General features: G+C 43.9%; 1 protein-coding gene across 3 annotated transcripts in view; it reads left to right on the forward strand.

Annotated features, from left to right (window-relative positions):
* The window catches only part of Impact (impact RWD domain protein), a 39029-nt gene that overhangs the window by 3588 nt on the left and 15260 nt on the right, over positions 1-20181 (forward strand). Inside the window, exons 2-7 of one of the 3 annotated variants that reach the window (XM_087593265.1) lie at positions 212-453; positions 1604-7748; positions 14616-14704; positions 16841-16969; positions 18100-18152; positions 18601-18663. In XM_087593265.1, coding sequence (XP_087449391.1) covers positions 14669-14704; positions 16841-16969; positions 18100-18152; positions 18601-18663 — 281 coding nt within the window. In that variant the 5' untranslated portion in view covers positions 212-453; positions 1604-7748; positions 14616-14668. 3 annotated transcript variants of the gene reach the window in all.

Below are 20181 nucleotides of genomic sequence, written 5' to 3' on the forward strand. Positions count from 1 at the left end.
AGGCTGATTTCAGACTCCTAGGCTCAAGTGATCACCCCGTTCTAATATCCTGGATAGCTAGATGTCAGGTACACGGCGCTGTGCCAGCACACTTCCCATCGTAACGGTTGTTAGTATATATTTCTGTAATTGTGTGTCTACATGCACACACGAGTGCTGATGTGTGTGAGGCTAATCCTCCTTTGCTCTCTGTCTGCTTTCCCTCTTCCAGTGTCTGACAGCAGCAAGCAGTGGCTTCCTGTAATACGACATTCCCTGTACAGGCTGTGGCTCTTTTGTGAGAAGCCAGTGTCACTTGGTCTGCGGTCTGAGACCTGCCATCTGAGATGCTGCAACTCTCTGGAACTGTGCTGGGGACCAGGGCCCGAGAGGTTCTGTTCTTAGGCTCCTCGAAGCCTCTTATCAGTGCTCTCTACTTCTGTCTTTCCTGCTCCCGTTCCTGTCCTAGCCACTGTAAGAACTGTCGGGCAGCTCCTCTTGTTACCAGTAGCTGCCGCTAGGACGTGTGGGTTACCTGCCTCTTTAGGAATAGTAAAGGGGAGTGTGGGCTACCCAAATGCTGTTGAGAAGCAGGGAGCAGGACCACATAGGGGTTGGCAGTGTTCTCATAGAGTGAATGGGATCTCCAGGCAGGAACAGAACTGCCAGTGGATGTTGGTTAATGGAAGCCACAGATGGGTGGGCTGCCAGTTCTTTGACTGCCAAGCTGCAGTTGCTGGAATGCTGCACCAGAAAGCCATAGGTTTAGGAATACACACTAGGAACCGGGAGCTTGGTGGTGTCACCCCTGAGGACAGCCCCAGGTAGTATCTGTTTCAGTGACATAGGGCTCTGTGACTCCTAAGGTGCCCGTAGATCTTCAGTTATCAAGTTGTTTTCCTGTCTGGATCAGTTTCTGTGGCACAAGTAGATCAACCCATCTCCAGGACATATGCCAGTTCCTGTGGCTGTGCTTCTGTAGCTGCCAAGGTCCTCTTAAGGCTACCTCATATTGCCTGTGTTTGAGTTCCCAGTTAGCTTATCCAGCATTACTGAGAATAGACAAGAAAAAGTCACTGGAGAAGCCTTTCTTGACTTAGGTTTCTATGCCATGAAAGGCAACACAGGTGAGTTTGTTCCAGTGGATTCGCTGAGCACACCTGAGCAGGCTGCTTATAGTCCCCTGAGGACATTTGGAGCTTTCATAGCCAGTGTGTGGCCAATTGGAGTCAGTAAGGTTTATGCTTTAGATTAACCACAGCCATCCTACCAGTCATAATAGTTTCTCACAGGGAATATATCTGTTTGGGAAGACACATTACAAGTACACCAGAGACATGTATGTTACATAACTCTTGAGTACTGATTGATTCTTCAAAGAAAACCACACATGCTATGGCTTTGAGTGGTGTTAAATGCATCATCTTTAATGATGAAAAGTTCTTGGTGATGCATATCTTTGTCTTGAGACTTGAAACATAAGGAGACAGCTCTCAGACCTGGGGACAGAAATTCCATGCTGAGGGAAAAGAAGATAGCTTTTTTTTATAATCAACGCTTAGTTTCACATGCTTCGATGGCCCAAACACTGAGCTTGAAACTAATCCTCTTCTCTTTTTCTTAGTCAACAGAAGCTTTCAGAAGAAACAAAGCAAAGCAAAGAGCAGAGAAGTCCAGTCTGGGAGACCTTTGTGGAGCATGCGTGTGTGTGTGTGTGTGTGTGTGTGTGTGTGTATGTGCGCGTGCGTGTGTGTGTTGATGCTGAGAAATGTTTAACCTGCTCCCACTCTCACCCCAGATGTTGGATACATGCATTCTGTGTTACAGATCAACAGATAAGTAAAAAGACAATTTTCCTTCTAGAAGTACATTTATTAAGAGTATGTTGTTTTGTGGAAATGTGAAAACATTTTAAAATGATGTCTTCATTGTGTGCAGGGATGTCCGTATGAGCACAGATGCACACAGAGACAGGAGAGGGTGTTGGGTCCCCTGCAGCTGGGGGTCCAGGCGTTTGATGGAAGCTGGGAACAGAACCCAGGCCCTTTATTAGAACAGCGAGCATTTAAACCACATAGCCATTTCTCTTGCCCTGTAAGTTATAAAATTTAGACTATTTTTAGTAAATGGAAACCCAGGTCCTCCTTAGTGATGAACCCAAATAGCTCTAACATAAACCTTGATGTGCTATCGTAGGAGGATTAGAGGTACACTGACAATGGGAACTGTGAGCAAACTCTGGTTCAGACATGCTACCCATTGATCAGGGACTGATGTGGGTGATCTGGCTGACTAGGCAGGTGCTGCTTCCCCCCTCTCTCCACTTCACATGAGCACCATTCTTGGTCCAAGAAGAGACAGAGGAGGAACATTCTTCAGGGAAGGGACTAGCAATGCTTCCCTTCTAGAACAAACTTGCGATATCTATTTCAAGAGAATGTCGCTTAGTTCTCAGGAACCTTGGCACATCTAAATGAGTTATATACACGTGTCAGTGTCCCTTTAAATAAACAAACATGCAAACAAACATCTTAGTGCTTAGAAAAGACATTTTACCAATTCTTCAAACTAAAGTTTGAAGCCTTTTGGGATAGGAGAAGATTTTGTAGTTAAGACCTTTGTACAGAGAAACATGCCATTAATCTCTGATAGTTATAATATGTATTAGATTATAAATCACTCTAAAAAGTCTGATTGTGCTTAATACAGTGATCATGAACTTGAGTGACCACAGAACACTTCTCAGTTTCTCTATGTGTTGAGGGACTAATTTCTGTGGAAATTAGATTTTAAGGTAAAAATAACAAAGACTTTAATATAATTTAAGTCATAGTCAGATGAGGGTCAGTTTAACCTTAAACATCAATTCCTGGCAAAGCATAATAATTGTTTGAGACATTACATGCCAACTTTTGGACAGATCTTTCTTAGTTATTTTGGTTTACTTTCATTATTTTGGTTAATACATCAGGACCATGGTGAAGGCCATGGCATTCTCAAATGTCTTGTCAAAGCAGACTTAACTGTTAGTGGAAGGGGAGTGGTAGAGTGCTGAGAACTGTCTAATCAAACACAGATGACAGTCATTTTATAAACATTCTGCTCTCTGTGCACTGGACAGTACCTGACCTTGGGTAGGTTTGTGTGCCACCAAGAGGGGACATTTCCTTGGTTACAGTGGGAGGTCCCTCTTGGAGGTTAGCAGCATCTAATTAGCATAGTCTCCCAGCTGGTAGTTTCTGATTGGTTAAGTTAACATGGAGTTGGGCTCAGTTGCTTTTGAAGGACCATTAGTCACTACAACAGTGCTCTACAGTTTTGTGTCAACATGACATGACCTAGAGTCATCTGAGAGGAGGGAGCCTCAATGTTAAAAAAAATGCCTCCATGATTGGGTTGTAGGCAGGTCTGTAGGATATTTTCTTAGTGATTGAAGGGGAAGGCCTCAGACTGTTGTGGTTCTTGCCATCCCTGGGCTGCTGGTCCTGGGTTCTGTAAGAAAGCAGGATGAACAAGTCACATAGAACAGTCTGGTAAGCAGCACCCGTCCATGGTGTCTGCATCAGCTCCTGCCTCCAGGATCCTGCCCTGCTTGAATTTCTGTCCTGACTTCCTCTGATGATGAACAGTGATATGGAAGTGTAAGCTTTCCCTTCCCAAGCTGCTTTGGGCATGGTGTTTCATCATAGCCATAGTAACCCTAAATAAGACAAGGTGGTGCCCAGATTGTGGGATGTGGCTGTGACAGACCTGGCCATGTTTTTGGGAGGACTATGGAAGGACTTTGGAAATTTGGGCTAGAAGAGCCATTGAGTGTTGAGAGCTCAGAGAGCTGTTATGAAGGAGCTTGGAATAAGAATGTTGAGATTATCTGAAGGTTCAGAGGGAGGCAAACACTCTGCCAGGGGAAACCTGTGGTATCAGGTCAGCTGGGGCTGAAGAGTCAGCCATAATTAGGACGAACCCGGCACCATTGAAGTGAGACCTTTGAGTTACTGGGACAACTGATGCTGGTTAAATGGGACTGAGAAGTTACTAGTGGTTAAAAAGAGAGCAGATCATTGTGTGGAATTCTTCTGCAAAGTGTTTTCTGTTTCCTGAGAGTCAGCTCCCGTAAGCTGTGTTCCAGAGGTGGCTAAGGTTGTACCTCTTGCTGGCATCTGAGCTTGGTGGTTAAGAGTCACCCAGGTGGAGCTGGTTTTGAGGCATGAAGGGGTCATGGAGAACAGCTGAGGCTTGTACCTTACATTGCAGGTAAGGTACTGGAGTTCCTGAAGAAAGCCCTACAATGAGGCCACTGGTGAAAATGCAGCCCAGTTGTAGCAAGAGACCCCAGCATTTTGTTGATGCCAGTAGCATAGGATGACCACCAAGAACAGCAGCAGCAGTGGACCGGAGGCAGCTGGAGCCCAGAATACAAGTTTTTTGTGCTGCAGAGTGTCAAGCTAGAGAAGTGAGTGACCCAAGGCCCTGGGAGGCTCCCAGAAGATTGTGAGTGGATCCTAGATAGTTGAACACTGAGTTGTTTATAGTATTGGAGTAAACTATTTATTTTGTATTTTATAAGAGCCCACTGTTGAAATATTTTTCTGGCCATTTTAAAGGGACTCACATTTTTTTTTAAGATTTATTTATTTTATGTATACGAGTACACTTCAGACACACCAGAAGAGGACATTGAATCCCAATATAGATGGCTGTGAGCCACCATGTGGTTGCTGGGAGTTGAACTCAGTACCTCTGGAAGAGCAGTCAGTGCTCTTAACTTCTGAGCCCCGAAGCACTCAAATTTTAATGTGTTTGAATTAGAAGAAAGACTTTGTGATTTTAAAAAGTTATTTACATCTTGAATGTGAAATTTCAGGAAAACGAGGAAGGAAGGTTTTAACAGTGATGTATTTGTCAAGTTGACAATGGTCAGTTGTGCTGAAGTTTTATGAATTCATGAAGATCCCTGTAAGTCATGTTCTTAGTGATGGAAGAGAGAGGGACCAGCTCAGTGTGGATTGTGCTGACTGGGGGCTGGTGGTCCTGGGCTCTATTAGAAAGCATAGTGAGTAAACCATGGGGCAAGCCAGTAAGCAGCAGCCCTTCCTGGCCTCTGGGTTGGCGCCTGCCTCCAGGCTCCTGTCTTGTCGTGGATGTGAGTCAGGTAAGGCTTTCTTCCTAGGCTGCTGTGGTCATGGTGATCACAGCAATAGAAAGTGTAAGATAAGACCCACCTAAGCCTAATGGCCTCCCACTGAAATAGCTTTATTGTAAGAGTAGAATTGACCTGTTACTGTGTATTCTACAGTGGTTTGTACTACTCTAGACTCTAGATGAGTGTTTCTCGACCTTCGGTCAGGGCAGCATGGGTGGGGGTTGAACGACCCTTTCATAGAACTCCCCCAAGACCACCGGAAAACACAGGTATTTAAAGTATGATTCATAACAGTAGCAAGGTTACATTTATGAAGCAGCAATGAAAATAATTTTATGGTTGGGGGTCACCATAGCATGAGGAACTGTATTAAAGGGTCACAGCATTAGAAAGATTGCCAACCAATGCTCTAGATAAAGACTCAAAAATAAATTTTAATGTGTAAGCATTTTATTAGAGGAAGAAGTATTTGTGAAAAAAATAATAAACAGGTCTGAAATAGTCCAGGGACAAAAAGGGGACTGGGGATTTAAAGGATACAGAGACACCAAATGGATACATATATCACAGTGAGGTAATAATGTGGAAACAAGAAAGATGGCACTGCTGTAAAGTCTGAGAAGTGCAGCAAGGCCTGCCTCACCGGTCTCCAATCAGAGAAGTTCTGCAGCTGCTCATGCATACGTCCATGATCTTGTGTGAGAGCAGCTCTTGAGAAGCCTCAGTGCAAGCACAGTGAGATCTCAGAGCCCAGAGTATATGGCCCTTAGTCTATTACCCTCCTTGTCGAAGATCAAAGGAGGACTTCTCCTTGATCAGCACACAGGGTTCTAAGATTGGGATGTGCATAAACGTCTCTGAAAATCTTAAATACAAATCAACAGGGCCCAACTTTCAGTATTTCTAATAAGCTTTCTCAGATGAGGTGGATTTCTTGTTTTTTAGACATTACTTTGTGTAAAAGGGGCATGGAGGGACTGGAGAGATGGCTCTGCAGTTAAGAACATTTGCTGTTCTGTCAGAGGACCCAGGCTCAGTTTCTAGTACCTTTATGGTAGCTCACAGCCAGCTGGAACTCCAGGTCCACAGCAACTCAAAGGGCATAGCGTTGGTAGAACTCTACACAAACCCTTTAGGTAGGTTCACAGAGCACTCTTGGTGGCTTTAATGCCCTAGCGGCATTGTGCTACCCAGCTGTGCTGCAGTGGCACCAGCACAGTCTCAGGCTCTCTGTTTCGTGTCACTGATTTCCAGCCCTTTGCCTTTAATAACCACAACTGTGGACTCCTTACTTGTATGTCCCTTGTTGAGGTCGGCAAAGCTGCAAGGAGTGGATATCTGAGTGCTGGCATCGGGCATGGAGATTCAGTTCTGAGTGCTGGCATCGGGCATGGACATTCAGTTCTGAGTGTTGGCATCGGGCATGGAGATTCAGTGTGGAGTTTGCCCAGCTAGTTTTGGTCTTGCTTTGTTCTAATTTTTCCTCACTATGCTCCTTCCTTCCTTTTTTGGAATGCTAATGTATATCCTGTGCCATTATGTATGGGAAGTGTGTGATCTGCTCTTTGATTTTTTTTTTTTTTTTTTTGGCTCTTGTTTTCGGAGCTGGGGACCGAACCCAGGGCCTTGCGCTTCCTAGGCAAGCGCTCTACCACTGAGCTAAATCCCCAGCCCCTGCTCTTTGATTTTTGATGTCTCAGGGGTTACGGTGAGGAGATTGAGCACCTCGAGTCTCTGAGGAGAGCTTGAACTTGAAACAGTGTTGAGACTGCAGTAGACGTGGGGACTTTTGAGGTTGGGCTCTATCCATGTTTGCATTATTAAATGGCTACAAGCCACCAGGGAGTGAAACGTGGCAGTCTGAATAAAAATGGCCCCGTATAGGCTCCATATATTTTGATGTTTAGTTATCAGGGAGTGCCACCACTTGACAAGGATTAGGAGGTGTGGCCTTGTTAGAGGAAATGTCACTGGGGGAAACTTTGAGGGTTTAAAAGGCTGAAGCCAGGCCCAGTGGCTCTCTCTTCCTGAATCCTACCCATGTGGACACAGAACTCTTAGCTATCCTTCTCCATGATAATAGGCTCAACCTCTGCAACATTTTTGGTACAGCTGTTCTGTTCTGGTTTTTTTTGTTTGCTTAACACAGTATATGATGTTTGTTTCCCAATCTTAAGCAAAGAGATTTAAGCCACTCCTACAATGCCTGACTCCAAAGCCCCTCGTCCTGAGACATTCAGGTACAATCAGCCATTGTCTTTGATGGAGTTGGTTGTGTGCATCTTAGGATTTTTGTGCTACCATTTTAACCACATGGCTGTCAGTTTATATTTAAACAGACCACCTGTCCTTGACTCTAGCCATATCTTGGTTCAGTTTCCTTCAAGTGACTAAAATAGCAGCATTTATGCTCTTCTGAAGTTTAGAGTTCTTGACATAATATGGTAAGTTAAGGTGTGTACGCATGAATGTGGAAGCTTGATTGAGTAAAGGACTCCAGAGAGAAAGACAAGATCAGAACGACTATATTAGATGAGTCCAGATGGCCATCCGACACTAGGAAGGTGGACAATGAACCACACCAGAGGATGAGCGTCATCGGGACCTGTCATCTTATTATATGGAGGTGAGGAAAAAGAGGAACATGGTATTCCTCAAGCTTCAAGCTTAAGGCACGGTTTAAGGTTTTCAAAGTGGCCAAGTATTGAATCGGAAAGGTTAGGAGGAGTACTAATATTGGAAAAAGCTATTCGAACTGGCTTTACATACATTAAGGGGAGACCCTCCAATCATTTGAGTAAACAGGTGTAGAAATCAGCAGACCCAGGCCTACACATCCTGCCTGTGTCTAGAATTGTCTTCAGAACCTCGAAAGCCTCTGCTTAGGCCTTTGCTTAAAGTATTTTTTTCAACTAATTTTTTACAGAATTTTTTAGTAAACTTTTCAAAATATAGGTTGTCTGCTACATTTATTACTCTTCAGTAATTGTTTCATTCCTTTTCCCAAAGTACTGTGTCCTTCATTCTGGTGCCTTATTTAGGATTCTCTGTATTGGTCACATTGTTAAACAGGTCTGAAAACACAAGGAAGATGTTGTTTGAATGTTTTGTATTCTCCTGTTCCCTTTAGCATAAAAGGTCATTTCTGTTTACAATCTGAGCTCAAGAAAAGACTTAAAGATGCAACTATCAGGAAGCAGGAATTGGTAGGGAGCATGGTCCTGGGCTGCTGCTGAGATGCTGTGACATGCTGTGCTTTATTTAGAAGATCAAGACTGTCTTGTATATGTATATGTGGTCTACGTGGTCTACGTGGTCTGTGTGGTCTGTGTGGTCTATGTGGTACTGAACACTTAACTCAAGTGCCCTTGGCATGGAAGGCAAGTGCTTTACCACTGAATGAACACCCCAGTTCTGTGTGTTGGTTTTCCAGCACATGAGGATCCATTTCAGTGAAGTAGAGTCCCTAAATAGACAGGACTTTAGTTAAGCCAGTCACTATTGGAACTCAATCATTCTTGATAGGATAAAGATTTTGAGCGAGGGCAGGTGCCTTTGTTGGGCTATGCCAAGGTGTACCCTTAAGAAATTATGCTATAGAAAAGATCTGGTGTAAGAGGTTTATTGGGAGTGGGGAGAGAGAGAGGCCAACTGTCAGGGAGACATAGATAGGAAAAGGGAGAGAGACACAGGAAAGAATGCAGAGGGGTGGAGAAAAGCATAGACAACAGAGGATGGGGGAGGGAGGGACAGAGAGAAACATAGACAACAGAGGATAGGGGAAAGGAGGGACAGAGAGAAGCATAGACAACAGAGGATGGGGGAGGGAGGGACAGAGAGAAACATAGACAACAGAGGATGGGGGAGGGAGGGACAGAGAGAAACATAGACAACAGAGGATGGGGGAGGGAGGGACAGAGAGAAACATAGACAACAGAGGATGGGGGAGGGAGGGACAGAGAGAAACATAGACAACAGAGGATGGGGGAGGGAGGGACAGAGAGAAACATAGACAACAGAGGATGGGGGAGGGAGGGACAGAGAGGAACATAGACAACAGAGGATGGGGGAGGGAGGGACAGAGAGAAACATAGACAACAGAGGATGGGGGAGGGAGGGACAGAGAGGAACATAGACAACAGAGGATGGGGGAGGGAGGGACAGAGAGAAACATAGACAACAGAGGATAGGGGAAAGGAGGGACAGAGAGAAGCATAGACAACAGAGGATGGGGGAGGGAGGGACAGAGAGAAACATAGACAACAGAGGATGGGGGAGGGAGGGACAGAGAGAAACATAGACAACAGAGGATGGGGGAGGGAGGGACAGAGAGAAACATAGACAACAGAGGATGGGGGAGGGAGGGACAGAGAGAAACATAGACAACAGAGGATGGGGGAGGGAGGGACAGAGAGAAACATAGACAACAGAGGATGGGGGAGGGAGGGACAGAGAGAAACATAGACAACAGAGGATGGGGGAGGGAGGGACAGAGAGAAACATAGACAACAGAGGATGGGGGAGGGAGGGACAGAGAGAAACATAGACAACAGAGGATGGGGGAGGGAGGGACAGAGAGGAACATAGACAACAGAGGATGGGGGAGGGAGGGACAGAGAGGAACATAGACAACAGAGGATGGGGGAGGGAGGGACAGAGAGGAAGAACTCTGGGAGCTGAGGACCCTCTTATCCTCTGCTAGGTCCCTGAGAGGAGGCCAGTGGGATTGCTTGTCTACTAACGAGTCTAATTCCCATTCACCTGACAGTTTTACTAAAGAAATGATTCCACAGCCTTGAAAAAGGATTTACGTTTCAAATGACTATTTTATGTAATGGCAATCACAAGCCATATATTATATGTTTCTGCTCCACTTTTACTGTTGACTCAGTTTTGTTTCACTGTATGCCTTGTCTAGCCTGGAACTCGCTGTATAGACCAGGCTGGCCTCCCACTCAGAGATATCCCTGCCTCTGCCTCCTGAGTGCTGGGATAAAAGATGTGTGTCACCCTACCATTTACAGTTCAACCTCTTTATTATTATTATTATTATTATTATTATTATTATTATTATTATTACTACTACTACTACTACTACTACTACTACTACTTTTTATCAGATATTTTATTTATTTACATTTCAAATGTTATCCCCTTTTCTGGGTTCCTCTCCACAACCCTCCTATTCCATTCCCCTCCCTCTGCTTCTATGAGGGTGCTCACCCACCCACCCACCCACTTACTCATTCACCCACTCCAGCCTCACCTCCCTAGCATTCCTCTACACTGGGGCATAGAACTTCCACAGGACTAAGGGTCTCTCTTTCCACTGATGACAGATAAGGTAACCCTCTGCTTCTTATGCAGCTGGAGCGATGGTTCCCTCCATATGTACCCTTCGGTTGGTGGTTTACTCCTTGGGAGCTCTGAGGGGTCTGGTTGGTTGATACTGTTGTTCTTCCTATGGGGTGGCAAACTCCTTCAGCTCCTTCAGTCCTTTCCCTAACTCCTCCATTGGGGTCCCTGTGCTCAGTCCAAGCATCCGCATCTGTATTGGTCAGGCTCTGGCAGAGAGATCCTCTCAAGAGACAGATATATCAGGCTCCTGTCAGTAAGCACTTCTTGGCATCAGCAATGGTGTCTGGGTTTGGTGTCTGCTTATGGGATGGATCCCCAGGTGGGGCAGTCTCTGGATAGCTTTTCCTTCAGTCTCTGTTCCACTCTTTGTTCCTGTATTTCCTTTAGACAGGAGCAATTCTGGGTTAAAATTTTGGAAATGAGTGGGTGGCTCCATCTCTCAATCGGGGGCCATGCCTAACCTCTGGATATGGTCTTGACAGGTCCTCCCTCCCCTTTGTGTGGTATTCCAGCTAATGTCATCTCTGTTGGGTCCTGGGAGCCTCTTGCTTTCCTGGCATCTGGGACTTTCTGGTGGCTACCCCAAGTTCCCCATCCTACACTGCTAAATACTTCTGTTCAATTTCCTGACCCTCAGTACATCTCCCCATCTCCTCCCATACCTTATCTGGCCCCCCTTCTCCCTGCTCCTCACTTCTTCCCAAGTCCCTCCCACCCTCCACCTCCCATGATTATTTTGTTCCCCCTTCTAAGTAGGACTGAAACATCCACACTTTGGTCTTCCTTCTTCTTGAGCTTCGTGTAGTCTGTGAGTTGTATCATGGATATTCTGAGCGTTTTACCTACTATCCACTTATCAGTGAGTGCATACCATGTGTGTGCTTTTGAGATTGGGTTACCTCACTCAGGATGATATTTTCTAGTTCCATTCATTTGCCTGTGATTTTCATGAAGTCATTGTTTTTAATTGCTAAGTAGTACTCCACTGTGTAAATGTGCCACATTTTCTGTCTCCATTCCTCTGTCAAAGGACATCTGAGTTGTTTTCAGCTTCTGGCTATTATAAATAAGGCTACTAAGAACATAGTGAAACATGTGTCCTCATGTTGGAGCACCTTTTAAGTATATGCCCAGGAGTAGTAGAGCTGGGTCCTCAGGTAGTACTATGTCCAATTTTCTGAGGAACCACCAGACTGATTTCTTCTTTCTCCACATTCTTGCCAGCATCTGCTGTCACCTGAGTTTTTTATCTTAACCATTCTGACTGGTGTGAGGTGGAATCTTAGGTTTGTTTTGATTTGCATTTTGATGACTAAGGAACTATACAAAGAATTAACAAAACCAGGAGCTGGTTCTTTGAAAAAGATCAACAAAATAGATAAACCCTTAGCCAGACTAGCCAGAGGGCACAGAGGCAGTATCTAAATTGATAAAATCAGAAATGAAAAGGGAGATATAACAACAGAAACTGAGGAAATTAAAAAAAATCATCAGATCCTATACTCAACAAAATGGAAAATCTGGATGAAATGGATAATTTTCTAGACCAATACCAGATACCAAAGTTACATCAGGATCAGGTAACCCATCTAAACAGTTCCATAACCCTAAAGAAATAGAAGCATTCGTTATAAGTCTCTCAACCAAAAAAAGCCCAGGAGTAGATGGTTTTAGTGCAGAATTCCATCAGACCTTCAATGAAGACTTAGTACAAATAGTCTTCAAAATATCCCACAAAATCAAAACAGAAGGAACAGTACCTAATTTGTTCTATGAAGCCAAAGTTACCTTTATGCCTAAACCACACAAAGACCCAACAAGAAAAAAGAACTTCAGACCAATTTCTCTTATGAATATTGATATAAAAGTACTCAATAAAATTCTTGCAAATGGGATCCAAGAACACATCAAAATGATCATCCACCATGATCAAATAGGCTTCATCCCAGGGATGCAGGAATGGTTCAATGTATGGAAATCCACCAGTGCCATCCACTATATAAACAAACTCAAAGAAAAAAAAAAAACACATGATCATCTCATTAGATGCTGAAAAAACATTTGACAAAATTCAACACCCATTCATATTAAGAGGCCTGGAAAGATCAGGAATTCAATGACCACATCTAAACATAGGAAAAGCAGTATGCAGCAAACCAGTAGTCAACATCAAACTAAATGGAGAGAAACTTGAAGCAATCCCACTAAAATCAGGGACTAGACAAGGCTGCTCACTCTCTCCCTATCTATTTAATTTAGTACCCAAAAGTTCTAGCCAGAGCAATTGGACAATGAAAGGAGGTCAAAGGGATGCAAATTGGAAAGGAAGTCAAAGTATCACTATTTGCAGAGGATATGATAGTATACTTAAGCGACCCCAAAAATTCTACCAGAGAACTCCTAAACCTGAAAAACTACTTCAGCAAAGTGGCTGGATATAAAATTAACTCAAACAAATCAGTAGCCTTCCTTTACTCAAAGGATAAACAAGCTGAGAAAGAACTTAAGGAAACAACACTCTTCACAATAGTCACAAATGATATAAAATACCTTGGTGTGACTCTAACCAAGCAAGTGAAAGATCTGTATGACAAGAACTTCAAGTCTCTGAAGAAAGAAATGGAAAAAGATCTCAGAAGATGGAAAGACCTCCCATGCTCATGGATTGGTAGGATTAATATAGTAAAAATGGCCATCTTGCAGAAAGCAATCTACAGATTCAATGCAACCCCCATCAAAATTCCAACTCAATTCTTCATAGAGTTAGAAAGAGCAATTTGAAAATTCATTTGGAAAAACTGAAAACCCACGATATTGAAAACTATTCTCAACAATAAAAGAACTTCTATGGGAATCATCAATTCTGACCTCCAGCTGTACTACAAAGCAATAGTGATAAATACTGTATGGCATTGGTACAGGGACAGGCAGGTAGTCAATGGAATAGAATTGAAGACCCAAAAATGAACCCACATACCTATGGTCACTTGATTTTGACAGAGGAGCTAAAACCGTCCAGTGTGGGGGGAAAAGACAGCATTTTCAGCAAATGGTGCTGATTCAACTGGCAGTCAGCATGTAGAAGAATGCAAGTTGATCCATTCTTATCACCCTGTACAAAGCTCCAGTCCAAGTGGTTCAAAGACCTTCACATAAAGCTAGATACCCTCAAAATAATATAATTAAAAGTGTGGAGACAGAGGAAAATTTCTTGAACAGAACACCAATGGCTTGTGCTCTAAGATCAATAGTTCAACCCCTTAAAGTGCTCAACATTTGGTTTTGCATGCCAGTGTGGGGTGTAATAGGAGTTTTGTAAATATGGGTTCAGTTTGTAGCTCCAGGCATCCTTACCCAAGGAAAACTCAAAGGGCACCAAAAACTACCAGCATTACTGATGGTGGAAGAGAGAAAAAAAAATACAGTAATTTGGAGAGTCATATGTGAAAAAGAGGTAGCAGGGGACAAACCCATTTTTGTGAACCAAAGAATTATCTGGAGTGACTTTTCCTGAAGAACAGAATACATAACCAATGCTGGAAAAATCTGCATTAAATTTAGAATGATACCATCCAGTTCTGAATTTCTTGCACAATGGATCAATGAAGTAGGTCTACCCTAATTGTAATAATTAATGTGAGAAAATTGTGCCCAAATACAACGTTGTATCACTAGACAACAGTGAAAAAAAGTCACATTTTTCAACCCTCTCTAGCTCTCATTCTTTTTGTAAAAGAAACACCTGCAAATCTATCAAGATGCCTTCAAAAATATTTTTTAAAAAACCAAACAAGCAAGCAAAAAACAAACTACATAAAACTCTGCCCTGAGGGATGAGTATGAGAGTTCCAATTTGGTGTGCTCCAATCCAAACTCTCCCATGGCTTCAGATAGTGCTGAAACCCCAGTGAGGCCTTCAGAAGGCCTTAGGCCCATGACTTTGCAAGAGATAACCGAGAGGAAGCCCAGCAGCTTGTGCGAGCAAGACTCCCCCTGGTCACAGCACTTAGAAACCCCGTAGTTTGGAGGTACTGCCCACACACTGGGCTGTTGACCCGGAAGCAGTTTGAGGAGTGGGTGGTGTTGGGCTATCAGTTCCGGTGCATCTCAGTCGCATTCATTTGCTGCATTCCAGTCGTTTCGTTCGGACCTGGGCGTTTGGACGTGGTGTAGCTGGTCTAGAGCACCATGGCTGAAGTGGAATCAGGGAGCAACCAGAGGCAGGTAAGGTCCCAACAGGGATCTTCCTTTCCCTGCCTTCCCATTTAATTATTTTTGTTGTTGATTTTGAGACAGTGCCACTGTGGTTATCCTGGGGTTACTGTTTTGGGCTGGCTTTGGACTCAGAGTTCTGCCTGTTGCCTCCAGTATGCTGGTATTAAAGGCATGGGCTTCCAAATCCGGACTCCATTATATATTAATTATAAACTAAAATAAATTAAACGCCTTTAAATGGTTACCAAAAAGGAAAAAAAAAGCTACTGTTCTCATTAAAAATAACAACAGCCAAAGAATCTAAAACAAAGATCCGCTAAGAACTTATCAAAATGTAGATATGGTGTGGGGCTGACTGTTGTGTAAGATGTAATCTGCCTTCTCTCGTGTGTGTGTGTGTGGGTGTGTGTGTGGGTGTGTTCAGGCACGTGCATCATGGATGTGTATATTTTCACTCACACAAGTGTGTGCTTGTGTTCGGGCACTCCCATCGTGGATGTGGTGCGTATTTTTGCTTGCACAAGTGTGTGTGTGTATGTGTTGGGGCACGTGCATGAGTGTGTTCGTGGATGCAGTGCATATTTTCGCTCACACAAGTGAGTGTGGGCGTCAATGTGTGTTCGAGTGTTCGCTTTACGTGGGTGCGGCCTCTTTCGCATCATGCAGGCTGGCTTAGGGCGTTTTCGCATCGTGTAAGGCTGCCTCTTATCTATGTTGTCACTGGACCAAGCTGCGCTGGGCCGCAGCGTCACATGAGCAGGCTCGGCTTGGCCGCAGCATCCCCAGAACAGGCCAGGTTTGGCCGCAGCGCTGGCTTTGCCGCATTGTCGCATGAGCAAGCCGGGCCCCCTTGGTTCGGCTCGGCTCGGCTCGGCTCAGCTCGCTTTAGCTTTGTTGTCACATGAGCAAGCCATACTCGGCTGCTGCGTCACACGAGCAGGCTCGGCTTGGCTGCGTTGTAATATGAGCAAGCCCAGCTCGGCTGCTGCGTCACACGAGCAGGCTCGGCTTGGCTCGGCTCTGCTCGGCTTGGCTGAGTTGTATTAAGAGCAAGCCCAGCTAGGCTGCTGCGTCACACGAGTAGGCTCGCCTTGGCTTTGTTGTCATGTGAGCAAGCCTGGCGCGGCCTGGCTCGGCTGTGTTGTCTTGTGAGCAAGCCCAGCTCAGCTGCTGCGTCACACCAGCAGGCTTGGCTCGGCTACTGCATCACACGAGCAGGCTCGGCTTGGCTCGGCTACTGCATTACCCGAGCAGGCTCGGCTTGGCTCGGCTTGGCTCGGCTACTGCATTACCCGAGCAGGCTCGGCTTGGCTCGGCTTGGCTCGGCTACTGCATCACACGAGCAGGCTCGGCTTGGCTCGGCTACTGCATCACAGGAGCAGGCTCGGCTTGACTGCGTTGTCATGTGAGGTGGCTCGGCTCGGCTCGGCTCGGCTCGGCTTGGCTGCGTTGTCACATGAGCAAGTCCAGCTCGGCTGCTGCGTCACACGAGCAGGCTCGGCTCAGCTCGGCTGAGTTCGGCTGGTGCGTCACACGAGTCGGCTCGGCTCAGCTCGGCTCCGCTGAGTTCGGCTGCTGCGTCACACGAGTCGGCTCGGCTCGGCTGAGTTCGGCTGCTGTGTCACACGAGTCGGCTCGGCTGAACTCGGCTGCTGCGTCACACGAGTCGGCTCGGCTCGGCTGAGTTCGGCTGCTGCGTCACACGAGTCGGCTCGGCTGAACTCGGCTGCTGCGTCACACGAGTCGGCTCGGCTCGGCTGAGCTCGGCTGCTGCGTCAGACGAGCAGGCTCGGCTCAGCTCGGCTCTATTGTCACATGAGCAAGCCTGGCTTGGCTGCTGCAGCACCCGAACAGGCTCGGCTCGGCTCGGCTCGGCTGCTGCAGCAGCATCCATCACACGAACAGACCTGGCTCGGTCGAGTCGTGAAATGCACAGGCTGAATGTGGCCAAGCATTCGCAGACAGTGCGGCAGCACAGTTGCAGGCTTGGGAAACGGTATTTGTTAGCACACCTTGAGCGTGTGTTCCAGCTGCTTGCACGGGCGCTTTTTGTTCGGTTTAACTATGTTAATTGTTAATGCTATAAAAGGTAGCATGGACAGGTTTTTCCTTCAATGTTTGTTGACTTTTAAAATCAACTTTCAGAATGAAGAAATCGAGGCAATGGCAGCCATTTATGGCGAGGAGTGGTGTGTCATTGATGAGGTTGCCAAAATATTTTGTATTAGAATCACTGACGACATGGATGACCCCAAATGGACACTTTGTTTACAGGTAATTTTTTCCTACACTTTTTGCAGCCACCTTCCATTCATTAGGACTTAATATGTAATTGATTCCATTTGTCTGTTTATGATTATCCTAGTATGGATTGGTATTTGGATTGCCTTTGTTGATTATTGTCACGATTATGCAAACATGGGTATTTAATTACTCTCAGTGACCCTCAAATCCTGCTTTTGTTGATGGTTGCAATCTTTCTTGATCTAATTCTTAGTTATTAAATGTTAATGTTAATTATTAAATTGTTAATGTTTGGTTTATGGATTTGAGTTACTTCTTTATGTGACTCTAACCATAAAAGAAGGTTTACACCTGGAAAAGTGGCAGACATTTAAGATGAAGAATTATGTGTGAAAATTCATAAAGCAGACACTTGCTTCTTTATTGGGATTCGGTTGTGCTTAGAATACATAAGATAAACAGATCAGTGTGGCTTTCTGTCTCATTGTGGCATAGTCAATGACTGGTATGTGTTGTGGAAATTGCAGAATATTTCATAATACCAATTCTTTTCCAAAGTTTATTCATTTCATTGTTGGTTGGTTTACCTTAGTTTTTCAAGAGTTTCTCTGAGTAGTCTTGGCTGTCCTTGAACTCGCTCTGTATACCAAGCTAGCCTTGAACTCAGATCCACCTGCCTCTGCCTCTCAAGAGCTGGGATTAAAGGTGTGCACCAACCAGCACCCTCCACCCTGGCCTCATAGTATTGATTTTAAAAGAGATGTGTGTTTTGCAGAGTATCTTTAGTGGTATTTCACAGGATATTTTAAGTACTCAGATAATTGTAAAATGAAAGATAGTATCAGCATTCATTGGAGTCAGCGGGCAGGGGTCCTGTACCCACTTCTTTTTCATCTCTGGTTTTCTGCATCTGAACTTCTACTCTTTTATAAAATGTTTTTGCCCAGAATTAACTTCCAAATCATGATAGTCTCTCTAGCAGCATATTTTTCGTAGAACTATAAGTATGAAGGAGGGGATTTTTCACCTGATAATAAATAAAACAATGGTTGTCTTTTTTTCTAGGTAAGTTAGAAACTTGTTCATTGCCTGGTTTTATAAATATAGTTGATTTTCAGCTGTAATCAGTGTAAACGGATTTGTTTGAAACTTCTTTGTAGGTGATGTTACCAAGTGAGTACCCAGGTACAGCGCCACCTGTTTATCAGCTGAAGTAAGCCTTGTCTTCTCTATTATTATTATTATTATTATTATTATTATTATTATTATTATTATATTTACTTTGTGTATGTGAGTGCACTGTTGCTGTCTTCAGACACCAGAAGAGGGCATCAATGCTATTACAGATGGTTGTGAGCCACCATGTGGTTGCTGAGAATTGAACTCAGGATCTTTGAAATAGCAGTCAATGCTCTTAACTGCCAAGCCATCTTTCCAGCCCCTTCCATTATATTTTAATAAAAATGTTTTACTGTCAAAGATGATCTGTATAGTCAATGTGTTTATAGAAAAGACTTTGCTTAAAATGTATATAGAAATTCAAAGCATCTTTTACATTGGTATAGAGCATTTTACAGAATGATTTTACACACTAATGAATATTTGAAATCTATACCTAGTTCTCAAATAATGGTTCTTTACTGTGTTTTATTCAATCTTAGTGCTCCTTGGCTGAAAGGGCAAGAACGCGCAGAATTAGCCAAGAGCCTTGAGGAGATCTATATGTAAGTGACAGGGAAGTCTTCACAATATTTTCCTAGTGGTTTTGCTCTGAGCCTTGCTTGACAGATGCTGTCCTTTTCCTGGATCTTTTGTTAGACTCTGATTAACAAGAACCTTCCCTTTCAGCAAACGTAAAAGGTTGGTTGCATAACCTCATGTGTGTATTCGATAGGAAAATATGGTAGTATTTAAAGTTAGAAGACAGAACAATACTTATTTGACTTCCGAAGACAAATTTAGAAATGCTTATCTTGTGTATTCTTAGAATATGGAGGGTAAAATGATGATGGAAGAATTCTAACCATTATTATTTGTTAAGTTTCTCAATACTGTGATAATTCTGTTGTATTATCTAAAAGGCCAAGATCCTACAGAGGCACTATTTTTCATCCATCCACCCACATCCATCCATCCATCCATCCATCCATCCATCCATCCATCCATCCATCCATCCAACACTACATGGCAGGAGTGTATTAGATCCTAGATATACATGGTTTGGCAAAGCTAGAGATTATCGCTTTCTGTAGCCTTTAGGATTTTCCCGTGTGAGAGTAGAGGCATTCCACTCTGTAAAAGGGAACAGCTCTGCGGCTGTGATAACTTGGCAGGACAAAGCTAGACAGTGGGATGCTAATTAATGTTGAAAGGTTCTTTCTAATCAGGCTTGCTTGACTAAGAGCTGAGGTAATTAGCTCACCCTAATTTCCATGAGAGGCCAGAGTGTACTAATGGTGACGTGAAATGGGATGGTAAGAGACAAACAACTAACATGGCAGGGAGAAGATCAGGAGAGCTGGGCGGGAGGGTCTGAGCTCTTTAGGTCCCAGCTTGACCATAAGAACTGTTGGAGGCTCAAGTCTGAGGAGTGGGATGCCAATCGTAAGACTTCTGTTTGGAAAAGTGAGCTTATTTCTTTGTGGAGATTAACTGGAAAGTTATAGGGAGGGATGAAAGGAATTTGTTGGGAAGCTGATATGTCATTAGTCAAGAGCAATGATTGATTGGGATTTATGAAATATATGATTTACTAAACCAAGTAGTATTCTCAATTATCAGTTTGTTTTTTTCTGAATCCAGGAATTAGTAAGCATTCTATTATATGTTCTAGGTGTCCACCCTGTTTGGTACTATGAGAGTACCCCTTTTATGCCCCAGGGATCAAGGCCAGGTTTCTTTTCCTCCCAAAATATTTAATTAGAAAATGGTAAGTCATCCTGGAATCTTATCACTCGTCCTTCATAAAAGACCTTCCTTGGGTCCCTCCTTAGTGGTTATGTTATCCTCAATACACAATTACTTCTTTAATCACTTAAATGTTTTTGATACCCATTTAACATTATCGGCCATTCCAACGTCTGTGTTTCCAACATGCTTCTTTGTATAATCCAATTACTTTTACTTACCAACTTTTCTCACCACTTGCTTATAATTCTGCATATATTCACTATATGTGTATACATATATGCAATGTAAATACATGCATACTGTCTACAGTTATGTGTGTATAATTGTATAGT

This window comes from Rattus norvegicus, chromosome 18 (assembly GCF_021556685.1).
Source record: "Rattus norvegicus strain SHRSP/BbbUtx chromosome 18, alternate assembly SHRSP_T2T, whole genome shotgun sequence".
Lineage (NCBI taxonomy): Eukaryota > Metazoa > Chordata > Mammalia > Rodentia > Muridae > Rattus > Rattus norvegicus.